General features: G+C 51.4%; 1 protein-coding gene across 1 annotated transcript; it reads left to right on the top strand.

Moving 5' to 3' along the window:
* Positions 1–5605: 5605 nt before the first annotated feature.
* On the top strand, positions 5606–10718 carry LOC120868457 (serine protease 44-like). Its single transcript, XM_040247274.1, has 5 exons — positions 5606–5690; positions 5877–6050; positions 6280–6439; positions 6940–7051; positions 9767–10718. The coding sequence occupies exons 1-5, from the start codon at positions 5606–5608 to the stop codon at positions 10061–10063; spliced, it is 828 nt and encodes a 275-aa protein (XP_040103208.1). The 3' UTR covers positions 10064–10718.
* Positions 10719–12628: the final 1910 nt, after the last annotated feature.

Raw genomic sequence — 12628 nt, 5'->3', positions numbered from 1 at the left:
GGCTTGGATGAGCTAGGATGCTTGCGTGGTGCTGAGGGTGGGGGTTGCTTGCAGGGGGCGTGGGTAGGTACTAGGACTGGAGGTGGGGTTCGGGGGTGGGGGTTCGGAATTTGGGTTTGGAGATGGGCGGTTTTCTGGGAAGAAGCCAGTGATGAGGGTCCTTGCTGCGGCCAGCTGCTTTTCTCACTGGACCCTCATGTTCCCAGGTGAGGGTGCCAGGCCCAAGGAAGACTGTGCAATGAGCCTGGCAACCCCAGAGGCATCATCAGCTTCAGGGCACCTGAAATCCCTGCAGGTCCCAGTACCCGCCATTGCTCCTGTGCCACCCACGCCCACTGCGAAAGAGACTGTGGGATCCAGCCAGACCCCTGTGTTGGAAGGGTTGCCTCCTCTAGGTACTGCCTCTGGACAGGGCTGTACTTGTGCTTGGAGCCCAGCTGGGATCATGTCCTGGCCAGGGGTGAGGGAGTAGGGGTGGGGTGGATTGCAGGGTTAGACCACTCTGGGTAATCTGAGAGGAAAGCTGGCTCTGCTTTGGGAGGCACAGGTGGTGGAGGTCGTGGAGGAAGTGGAGGTGATGGAGAAGGTGGAATGGAGATAGCAGCTTCACTCTAGTCCCCTTTACTGAGCCAAGGAGCCTGTGGCCATCGGATTTTGGGGATAATTGGTGGAAAGCCAGCCCCAGAAAGAAAGTGGCCCTGGCAGGTCAGCCTGCAGTTAAGAGGTCGCCACAGATGCGGAGGTCCCCTCATCGCCCCACAGTGGGTGCTGACGGCGGCTCACTGTGTAATTGGGTGAGTATCTGGGCCAGTGGGCTTGGTCTGTTGCTTGGGTTATATGAAACAGAGCCATTCACATCCCCCTACCTGAGCTCGTACCTGAGCTTTCCTTTCTTTACCTTATAATGAAGCCATAGCTCCTAATTTGTGTTCACTGTGAGTGAAACAAGAGTCTTGCATTTCTGCCAAGATCCCGGGTGCTACTCTGTGGTCCTGGGACCTCACCTGGAGAATCACTGACTCCAGTGGTTACGGGTGAGGAGGGGATGTGGTTTAGAGGGAGAAAAAGGCTGATGGCTGGTATAGGAGACGGGAACAGGCTGGGAAGAAACTGAAAGGGGTGGAGGGGAGTGTAGACCCTCCAGCATCTCTGTGAGGGCATATTGTCTTCCCACAGCTTTCAAGACTTTACGGTGATGATGGGAACCACACATTTATATTCACATTGCAAAACTACAGTGGTCGTTCCAGTTAAACACATCAACTCACATAAGGATTTTGATTGGGACCTTACCCCTAATGACATTGCCCTTCTTCAGCTGGCCCACTCTGTGAATTATTCTGCATACATCCAGCCAGTGTGTCTCCCTGAAAAGAATTTTGAAGTGAGACCTGGGACACAGTGCTGGATAACTGGATGGGGCCGCACTTTAGAATTCGGTGAGACTGGCAGGCAGGATCTGAGGGGGGCAGTCTGGAGCCCTGGGGTTGGCCAGTCGGCTGAAGGGAGGGACAGGGAGGCTGGTTCTCTACATGTGGGCAAGGGAGGAGGTGGAGCTGAGGCTGCCTGGGAGCAACTGCAGTGCAGTAGGGATTCCTCCTGTTGCGTTAGACCTGGGGGCGGGGGTCCCGGTATGGTGGGTCCTCTCCAGGGCAGACTTCAGCTCCAGGATGATGAGCTGTCTGCCAGTCAGAGCTGTCCTGCTCTGGAATTACCTGCCAGGTGGGGAGGGAGCTTCTTGTGCCTGCGATGTGGGTCTAGCCAGAGCAGCCCTGGGAGGAGGCTGGGTTGGTACCCATGGGCACTGCTTGTCCCGGAGTCTGTGACCCTGCCCTGTACAGACACCTGTCACTGCTATTGCTGATACTCGGAGTGATGACAGTTGCTTTTGTATCAGGCCTTGTAAGAAGCCTTGTCTCTTTGTGTCCTGGTCCGTTCCTCCTTCTGATTAGGCTTAGCTTCTTACCTCGTCTGCTCCCTGTGTCAGCAGTTGGCCTCAGGTCCTTCTGTGTCAAATGGGACAGAACCCACTGTCCTTCCTTCTCTAAGAGGGGAGGAATGTGAATGCCCCAATCAAGACCCACCATGGGATCTGAATGACCCTGCCATGTTCCACTCATGCAGATTCTCTTACTCCTGAATTGTCTCTGTAGACCCAGGTTCAACATCACCTAAACTTCAGGAAGCTGAGCAACTCATTATTCCCCTAAAGCAATGTGCTGTGATGGTCGAGAAAACAGCAAACAAATCAGACAATCGGGTTCAAAAAGGGATGGTCTGTGCCCAGAACATAAAGAGTGAAGGTCCCTGTAGGGTGAGTTGATGGGTCCCTTGCCACCTCTGTATTGAGGTTGTCCCCTGAAAGTTTCTTCATTCCCTAGTAGCAGGGTCTGAGTTATCTCCCACCTTCTTTTTCTCCTAAAGCCTTTGCTTTAGGAGATTCAGTAGAGAGCCCCTCAAGACATCTGTGAGCTGGCCTGGCCTGTTCCTCCAATAGGGAGCAGTCCTCCCATCCTGGGGGTGCTGCCAGCATGCAGTAAAGTTGGGGTGATGATGATAATTTGAGTATATCCTGCAGGACCAATGTCCAGGGCTTACTGGCCTTATAGCTCCTATGCGTTCCTAGAACTTGGGAAAGAACAGTATTTCTCAGATGACAGTAAAGTGTTCAGCTCTCAAATGTCATTCAAGGAAACCTGGGCCTGGGGAAGGACCTTGGTGCCTGTCTCCCCAGTCCTTTCATAGTTGCCAACCTGTTATGATTATCTCCTCCATTCTTTTGCTTATTTCTTTTTTTTTCCTCCAGGGAGATTCTGGGGGTCCCCTGGTCTGTCAGTTTCAGACATCATGGGTCCAGGTGGGGATTGTGAGCTGGGGTGATTGCTGTGGCTTGAAAGAAGTGCCTGCAGTGTACACAGATGTTAGTTTCTACAAGGACTGGATCACTGCAAGAATGAGTCAGGCATCGGGTCTGGACTCTGGATTCCTTATTCGGCTACTGTGTCTGTTGCTGCCTCTGGGCATCCTGGCAACCCTGTGATCACCCTGGCCTCTGCCATTTCTGCTTCTGAGTCTCACATTAGCCCTGCCTCTGAGATGCCTCTCCTACTCAATGCCCTGTCCTCAAATCCATTTGGGGTCCACTGATCCTGTGGAGATCCACAGGACAGAGTGGCTGCAAGTGAAGACTGAAATGGTACCTGCCTGGTGCTCCAGGAACCTGCCTCATCGAGGCCTATCTGTAGGCCGTGCTCTGCTTGCCAGGAAGGAGTGGGTGAAACCATCCCACCTGGATGGACAGCGACCTGCCAGGTGATGCTTCAGGATGCTGCACGAGTCTTGGAGAACATTTTTCCATTGTCACCGGTGAAGCAGTGTTAGACCTGACACTTTATCAGACCAGCCCACCTGATGATTGTTGGGAGGGAGGGAAGAGGCTTCGTCATTTCCATATCGGACTCAGTTGTCTGGGTTGGGAGAAGGTCCTCTGCTTCCCAGTGCAGATCACTCTGTGAGTGTGCAGGCTCTGCCGCACAAACCCTCATGGGTCAACTCAGTCTTGGAACCAGCTTCCCAGTCTGCAGTGGCAACTCTGAACTCACCACTCAGCATTTAGGAAAGTGGAAATTTCAGGTATGAAACTAATAAATGTTTGCAGAGTCTCTTGTATGTTCTGAAGCTGTGCTCTCCTGAAGTTTGTGGTGTTACACATAGCATATTAGGAAACTAGTTTCCCATTAACTGGAGGAGTTTTCATGGCATCCATTACTCTCTAGAAAGTGGGAGATGAGGAGCCTGTGCACTTGGTTAGAAGTGTGATGTGTTCAGTTCAGTTCAGTCGCTCAGTCATGTCCGACTCTTTGCGACCCCATGAATTGGAGCACGCCAGGCCTCCCTGTCCATCACCAACTCCCAGAGTTCACTCAAACTCACGTCCATCGAGTCCGTGATGCCATCCAGCCATCTCATCGTCTGTCGTCCCCTTCTCCTCCTGCCCCCAATCCCTCCCAGCATCAGAGTCTTTTCCAACTCTTCGCATGAGGTGCCCAAAGTATTGGAGTTTCAGCTTTAGCATCAGTCCTTCCAATGAACACCCACAACTGATCTCCTTTAGAATGGACTGGTTGGATCTCCTTGCAGTCCAAGGGACTCTCAAGAGTCTTCTCCAACACCACAGTTCAAAAGCATCAGTTCTTTGGTGCTCAGCTTTCTTCACAGTGATGTGTTAGGCACTGGAAACTGGAGCTTCTTATATGCTTTTCTCAGGAAGGTGATAAGTTATGTAGGTAAAATTAAGCAAAACCACAGAGGAGTTGCCTCTCACAATTTATCATCTAGACCTAACAGTGCTATGAGGAATTTTACAACTACCGGCAGAGAACACTTATTCTTTTTGAATGCTCAGGGAACTTGAAGAGTAAAAGCCTAAAGAGGGACTTCCCTGGTGGTCCAATTTTAAGATTCTGCATTCCCAATGTGACGGGAGGGAGGGCGGGGTGGGAGGGGGGCCCCCGTGTTTGATCCCTGGTCAGCAACTAGATCCTACCTTTTGCAGCTAAAAAGAGCTGTGTGCCACAATTAAACACTGCTGCTGCCGCCAAGTCGGTTCAGTCGTGTCCACTTCTGTGCGACCCCATGGGCGGCAGCCCACCAGGCTCCCCCGTCCCTGGGATTCTCCAGGCGAGAGTGCTGGAGTGGGATGCACAACTGAACCCAGTGCAGTTAAATAAAGTTGTTAAAGAGCCTATGGAAAATCAACAATCTCAGGGAATCTGTGTGATACACATTCTGTTCATGAGCCACATAGCAATATTATTAAAATCAATTTTTTAAAAATCCCATATTTCTGAAACAAAGTCAAAACCCTAGTGAATGGCCATCCTTTAAAAGGGAAATCATGAGGAAATTATAACTTTCCAGTTGCCCATAATTGGTCCCCTGTGCTTCGCCTTTTAAAGGCTTTTCCTTATGTATCTTATGTATCTAACTCCCTCTGTCCCTTACACAGTCTTCTCTTTATGCTCTCATTTAATAAATGTTAAAATATTATCCCAGCTTTTTTTTGGTTTCTTTTGCACCAGTGTGTCCTGGCATTCCGTTTTCTCTCTCTTATTTCCCAGGTGTCTGTATCTCTGTGTAAATTTGTGTCTTCAGTGACCTACTTCTGGACCTTGCTTTTTCCTCCAGTTTGAAAGTTGTTGTTTGGTGTGTTCAACTCATTCACGTTTTTTTGCAGATACTATTATATTTGGGCTGGAAACTGCCATTTTGTCCTGTGTTTTCCTATTTATCATACTTCTATTTGTTTTTCTTTTATGTTTCATTGGGCAGATCGTATTTTTTCTTCTTTTTTTTTAAGTCTCCAGTGTTTAGATCACGCTGAGGCATCTAATTCCTGCTCTCTCTCCTTTAACGTGGAGAACTTAATTACGAGTTCAAGGGCCTTAAAACCACAACCAGGCTGGACTGAAGAAGCACGGCTGGAGAAGCAGAAGTGAAGATGTTGGAGCCGCAGGCCCCGGCTCTGTGTGCCCTCCAACGGGAGGGCAGGCGTGTGGCCCCCACGAGGGGGCGCCGCAGAGCGCAGAGGCGGCTAGAGGCGGCCATGGCGTCTCTGGGAGTGTCCCGCGGCGGCGGCGGCAGCTCCTTAGGCCTTCTGGTCTGGCTCTTGTTCCTTTGGTCACAGCTCTGTGAGACAGGGCCGGCAAGGACTGGAGGTGGCTAGGCTGCACTGATGCGTGGCAGCTGGGGCTGACGGCTGGACTAGGGCTGGGGGCCGGAAGGGGGAGCTGGGGATGGTGCCCTGGGCGGAGGCCGGTGCTGACGGGCCGCACTCCAGGCCGCTCCTTTTCTCACTGGTCCCTGGCCTCCCTCAGGTGAGCGTGCCAGACCCAAGGAGGATTCTGCAATGAGCCGCGCAAACGCAGAGGCCCCCTCAGCTCCAGGACCCCTGAAGTCTGAGGCGGTTCCAACAGCTCCAGGGCTGCCTACACCCCCAGCGGAAGATGTTCTGCAGACCCCGCCTCCCTTTGGAGGGTCGTTCGTACCAGGTACTGCTGCTTTCTGCACGGGGCTCTACAGGCCCGCCTGGGAACCAGAGGCAGCACATCCCTGGCCGGGTGACTGTCCTGGTGGGTTTGAGAGGAAACCTGTCTCTCCCTCAGCGGTGAGGGGGGTGGGCGCAGATGCAGAGACAGTGGTGGGGGCGGTGGAAGGCGGTGGAGGTATTAGAAGGGAGCCAGCAGCTTCACCTCCAGCCCCTCTTTTTACTGAGCCCAGGAACGTGTGGCCATCGGAAGATGAGGATAGTTGGTGGAAGGCCAGCCCCAGACAGAAAGTGGCCCTGGCAGGTGAGCCTGCAGATCAACAATGAACACGTGTGCGGAGGCTCCCTCATTGCCCCGCGGTGGGTACTGACTGCAGCTCACTGCATATTTGGGTGAGTGTTTTCTCTTCTGGGCTTGGCCTGCTGCTCAGGCTGTTCCGAAGTGGAGCCATTCCTGCCCCTTTCCTCTTCTTCATCTGAAAAAGAGGCCACAGTCCCTAGTTCGTGTTCACTGCGAGTGCTACATGAGTTTTGCATTTCTACCAAGATCCCACGCTCTGCTCCAGTGGCTGTGGGACCTTGGTTGGAGACCACGGACTCCGGTGGTTAGCCCTCTGCAAGGGGATGTGGTTTAGAGGGAGAAAAAGGCCAATGGCTGTCGTGTGTGCTAGGCCACTTCAGTCGTGTCCGACTCTGTGTGGCCCTGTGGACTGTAGCCTAACAGACTCGTGCGTCCATAGATTCTCCAGGCAAGCGTCCTGGAGTGGGTATCCACGCTCTCCTCCAGGGGATCTTCCAGACCTGGGGATCAAATCCGAGTCTCTCTGTCTCTTGCATCGGCAGGCAGAGTCTTTACCGCTGAGCAACCCGGAAAGCCCTGACGGCTGTTGTAGGAGATGGGATCAGGATGAGAAGAACCCGGAAGGGGTGGGGTCGGGGGAGTGTAGCCCCTTCAACATCTGTGTGAGGGCCATGTTCTCTTTCTACAGCTTTGAGGAATATACAGTGCGGATGGGAGGCACACTGTTACGTCCCCAATTGGGAATGGTCATTCCAGTTCGAGACATCGTTTGCCATAGCTTTTATGATGTTAGAACTTTGATTAATGACGTAGCTCTTGTTCTGCTGGCCCACTCTGTGAATTATTCTGCATTCATCCAGCCAGTGTGTCTCCCTGTAAAGAATTTTGAAGCGGAAACTGGGACACGGTGCTGGGTGACTGGATGGGGCCAACTGAAGGAAGACGGTGAGACTGGCAGGCAGGATCTGAGGGGGAAGTCTGGAGCCCTGGGGTTGGCCAGTCGGCTGAAGGGAGGGACAGGGAGGCTGGTTCTCTACAGGTGGGCAAGGGAGGAGGTGGAGCTGAGGCTGCCTGGGAGCGCCTGCAGTGCAGTAGGGATTCCTCCTGTTGCGTTAGACCTGGGGGCGGGGGTCCCGGTATGGTGGGTCCTCTCCAGGGCAGACTTCAGCTCCAGGATGATGAGCTGTCTGCCAGTCAGAGCTGTCCTGCTCTGGAATTACCTGCCAGGTGGGGAGGGAGCTTCTTGTGCCTGCGATGTGGGTCTAGCCAGAGCAGCCCTGGGAGGAGGCTGGGTTGGTACCCATGGGCACTGCTTGTCCCGGAGTCTGTGACCCTGCCCTGTACAGACACCTGTCACTGCTATTGCTGATACTCAGAGTGATGACAGTTGCTTTTGTATCAGGCCTTGTAAGAAGCCTTGTCTCTTTGTGTCCTGATCCGTTCTTCCTTCTGACTTGGCTTAGCTTCTTACCTCGTCTGCTCCCTGTGTCAGCAGTTGGCCTCACGTCCTTTTGTATCAAATGGTTCAGAACCCACTGTCTTTCCTTCTCTTAGAAGAAAGGAGTGTGAATGCACTGATCAAGACCCAGAGTGTGGGACTTCCTTGCAGTCCAGTGGTTAAGACCCCATGCTTCCACTCCAGGGGGTGCAGGTTTGATCTGTGGTTAGGGAGTTAAGATCCTGCATGCTGCACAGTGCAGCCAAAAAACTCAAACACAAAAGACCCAGAATGGGATCCGGGGGCCCCGTTCTATTCAACTCAAGCAAATGTTTTATTTCTGAGTTGTCTTTCTGTAGTCAAAGCGCTGCCAGAAATTCTTCAGGAGACTGACCAAATCCTTCTTCGCCACACATTATGTAATGAGAAATTGCAGACACATTTAGGATATCGTCGTACATTAGTTCGAAAAGGGATGATCTGTGGCTATCACGAATATCTTAAAAGCCCCTGCAAGGTGAGTTGATGGGTCCCTTGCCACCTCTGTACTGAAGTTGTGCAGTTTCCTCACTCCCCAGTAGCAGGGCCTGGGTTATTTCCCACCTCCTCTTTCAGCCTTTACTTAAGGAGATTCAGGGGAGAATCCCTCAAGATACCCATGAGCTGGCCTGGCCTGTTCCTCCAATAGGGAGCAGCCCTCCCATCCTGGGGGTGTTGCCGGCTGTGGTGAAGTTAGGGGTGATGATGATAATCACGTAGTTCCTGTAACTGAGTTCTTTCTGTCATCACTTCCTGTGCCAGTGTGAGCATTTACCCACATTAGGTCAGTCTCCCAGCTCACAACCCTCCACCTAGACATTATACATCTTATTATACAGATGTGGGCCCTCCAGAGACATAAGTCCTGGGTCCCCTGGGAGTGCCTGTAGGAGCCCTGGGCCCACAGCCTCCTCTCTGCCCTGAGCAGCTTCCTAAGCAGGGGACAGGGGACAGGTCTCAGGATGAGTGTTTGGATTCTGGCAAGAGGAGAACATCACTGTGGGAGGGGGAGCAGTGAGTCCCCGGCTCAAGGTCTGACGCACCGGCCATGTTTAGGGAACGGGTTTCTGGTCTGGAGCAAAGAGGAGGCCAGTATGGCCAGAGGAGGGGGCTGGAGTCAGAACGTGTGGCCTGCAGGCTGTCTGCGTTTCTTGGTCCTGTCCAGGCAGGCCTGTAGGCCAGGAGTTTGCTCTTCATCGTGTGGGCCGTGGTGCTGAGCCGCAGGCGGGACCTGGGCTAGGGGCGGGGGTCGCCCGCCGGCAAAGGAGTTGGTTTGTGTCACCACTTCTAGTCACCGACTACATGTGAGGTTGGGGTGAGGGCGAGCTTGAGGAGGACTCTGAGTTTATGATGAGCTGGTTGGTGAGGGGCCTACCAGAACAGGGTTGAGGAAGGATGTGCAGTGTGTGTGTGAGCTGGGGGTTTAGCAAGTCTGGATGTGTTTGGAGACAGGGGCCACTGGTAGAGGATGTAGTTGGATGTGTGGGTTTAGGGCGGGCAGAGAGTTCAGGTGACTCCAGAGGTAAGGACTCTGGCCCCCCCATGCTGGAATGATAGTTGAGAGAATGTCACAGCTGGGAAGGCCCAGGACTGACCAGTGGAATAGACTCTGGCCTTAGAGGCCAAGAAGGGCTCTGGAAGCTACTCACAGTGCCAGGGGATGCCCCTTTAGTTGTTGGGTGGTGGGAGGCTTGGAGAAGCGCAGGGGCAGGGGAGGGTTAGGGGCACTGAAGGAGAATTTGAGTATATCCTGGCAGGACTGATGTCCAGGGCTTACTGGCCTTATAGCTCCCGTGGGTTCCTGAGCACCTGAGAAGCAGTAGTATTTCTCAGATGATGTTAAAGTGTTCAGCTCTCAAATGTCATTCAAGGAGACCTGGGCCTGCTAGGTACCTGGGGAAGGACCTTGGTGACACTAGCAAGATCCCTAGTGCCTTGCTAGAAATCAGCCTTTTTTGATGATGATCCCTTTACATCCTTGTTTGTTTTTTTTTTCCTCCAGGGAGATTCTGGGGGTCCCCTGGTCTGTGAATTTAATGACACTTGGGTCCAGGTGGGGATTGTGAGTTGGGGCATTGCCTGTGGTCGCAGTGAATTGCCTGTAGTTTATACAGAAGTTAGCTCGTACAAGGACTGGATCACTGATCACATCATTAAGGTGTCCTCCTGTGCCTCAGCTGGATTCTTGATCCTGTCACTGTCCCTGGTGTTGCCCCTGGGCCTCCTGGTGGCCCTGTGATCACCCTGGCCCACGTTCCCCCCCGTTTCTGAGTCTCACATTAGCTCTGCCTCTGACCTCCCACCCCTACTCAGTGCTGCTTCCTCAATTCCATTTGGGATCCACTGACCCTGTGGAGATCCACATGACAGAAAGTGGTAGCAAGGAAGGAACCTTGGATGTTTCCCAGACTGCTGTTCCAGGCACCTGCATTATCATGCCTCCCCCTTGGCTGTGCTCTGCCTGCCGGGAAGGAGTGGGTGAAACCATCCCAGCTGGATGGACAGCAACCTGCCAGGTGATGCTTCATGATTCTTTATCTACGTCTGGGCATCATCTAACAAAGAAGAGACATCGTCAACGGTACAACAGCATTAGATCTGACACTTTATCAAACCAGTCTGCGTGGTGATTGTTAGGAGAGACTGAGGAGGCCTCACCGTGTTCCCTTCTGACTCAGTTGTCTGGGTTGGCAGAAGGTCCCCTGCTGCCCAGTGTGGATCCGAGTCCCCATTCTTTGCCACACAAATCTTCCTGGGGCAACTCAGTCTTGGAACCTTCTTCTCAGTGCTCCAGCGGTCACATCCAGGCTCACCCCAAGTTGTGTTGAGGCAGTTATGGAGTATGGAGATTTCTGATGTCAGCTGAATAAATGTTTATTCTTTTGTGTTCTGATGCTCTTCTCTCCTTGAAGTTGTGGGGTTGCATATGACATACTCTGTAGAAAGCTAGTTTCTCATTTGGCTAAGAAACTATTCATGGTTCTCATTAAGCTCTAGACGGGGAGGTGAGTCCACACCTACTCGTTGCTGAATCTAGGAATGGTTTTAGCTAGTAGGTTCCTGCTCCCTGGACTCCTATGTTAGTTATCAGCATGTCTGTGGGGAGCTTTGTACCCTAATTTCATAGCCTTTATAGCTTAGAGTAGAGAATCAAGAGAGACTGGCACTGGGAGAAAGTTACTCAGGCAGGGGCATGAGTAATATTATTCCTCCTCCCCTGCTGCTGCTTGCTGGTCACCTCCACTTTATTACCAAAGGTCTGCATTCCCATCAGTTCGGTTCAGTTCAGTCGTTCAGTTGTGTCTGACTCTTTGAGACCCCATGGACCACAGCACGCCAGCACTCCGGGAGTTTACTCAAACTCATGTCCTTTGAGTCGGTGATGCGATCCAGCCATCTCATCCTCCGTTATCCCCTTCTCCTCTCTCCTTCAATCTTTCCCAGCATCAGGGTCTTTTCAACTGTGTCAGGTCTTTGCATCAGGTGGCTAAAGTATTGGAGTTTCAGCTTCACCATCACTCCTTCCAATGAGTATTCAGGACTGATTTCCTTTAGGATGGATTGGTTGGATCTCCTTGGAGTCCAAGGGACTCTCAAGAGTCTTCTCCAACACCACAGTTCAAAAGAATCAACTCTTCGGCGCTCAGCTTTCTTTATAGTCCAACTCTCACATCCATACATGACTACTGGAAAAACCAAAGCCTTGACTGGATGGACCTTTGCTGGCAAAGTAATGTCTCTGCTTTTGAATATACTGTCCAGGTTGGTCATAACTTTTCTTCCAAGGAGCAAGCGTCTTTTAATTTCATGGCCACAGTGACCATCTGCAGTGATTTTGGAGCCCCAAAGAATAAAGTCTGCCACTATTTCCACTGTTTCTCCATCTATTTGCGATGAAATAGGACTGGATGCCAGATCTTTGTTTTCTGAATGTTGAGCTTGAAGTGATGCTGTGAAAGTGCTGCACTCAAGATGCCAGCAAATTTGGAAAACTCAGCAGTGGCCACAGAACTGGAAAAGGTCAGCTTTCATTCCAGTGCCTAAGAAAGGCAATGCCAAAGAATGCTTAAACTACTGCACAATTGCACTCATCTCACACGCTAGGAAAGTAATGCTCAAAATTCTTGATCACTCTTCACTCTTCTCTTTCATTTTCACCAAGAGGCTCTTTAGTTCTTCTTCACTTTCTGCCATAAGGGTGGTGTCATCTGCATATCTGAGGTTATTGATATTTCTCCCAGCAATCTTGGTTCCAGCTTGTGCTTCATCCAGCCCAGCATTTCTCATGATGTACTCTGCATAGAAGTTAAATAAGCACAGTGACAATAAACAGCCTTGACATACTCCTTTTCCTATTTGGAACCAGTCTGTTGTTCCATGTCCAATTCTCACTGTTGCTTCCTGACCTGAATACAGATTTCTCAAGAGGAAGGTCAAGTGGTCTGTATTCCCATTTCTTTCAGAATTTTCCAGTTTATTGTGATCCACACAGTCAAAGGCTTTGGCATAGTCAATAGAGCAGAAATTAAAGCAGAAATAGATGTTTTTCTGGAACTCGCTTGCTTTTTTGATGATCCAGCAGGTGTTGGCAATTTGATCTCTGGTTCCTCTGCCTTTTCTAAAACCAGCTTGAATATCTGGAAGTTCACGGTTCACATATTGTTGAAGCCTGGCTTGGAGAATTTTGAGCATTACTTTGCTAGCGTGTGAGATGAGTGCAATTGTGCAGTAGTTTAAGCATTCTTTGGCCTTGCCTTTCTTAGGGACTGGAATGAAAGCTGACCTTTTCCTGTCCTGTGGCCAC

Source organism: Oryx dammah, unplaced genomic scaffold (genome assembly GCF_014754425.2).
Source record: "Oryx dammah isolate SB20612 unplaced genomic scaffold, SCBI_Odam_1.1 HiC_scaffold_9, whole genome shotgun sequence".
Lineage (NCBI taxonomy): Eukaryota > Metazoa > Chordata > Mammalia > Artiodactyla > Bovidae > Oryx > Oryx dammah.
Note: the sequence above shows the minus strand (reverse complement) of the source record. Positions and strands in the feature narration are given on the sequence as shown.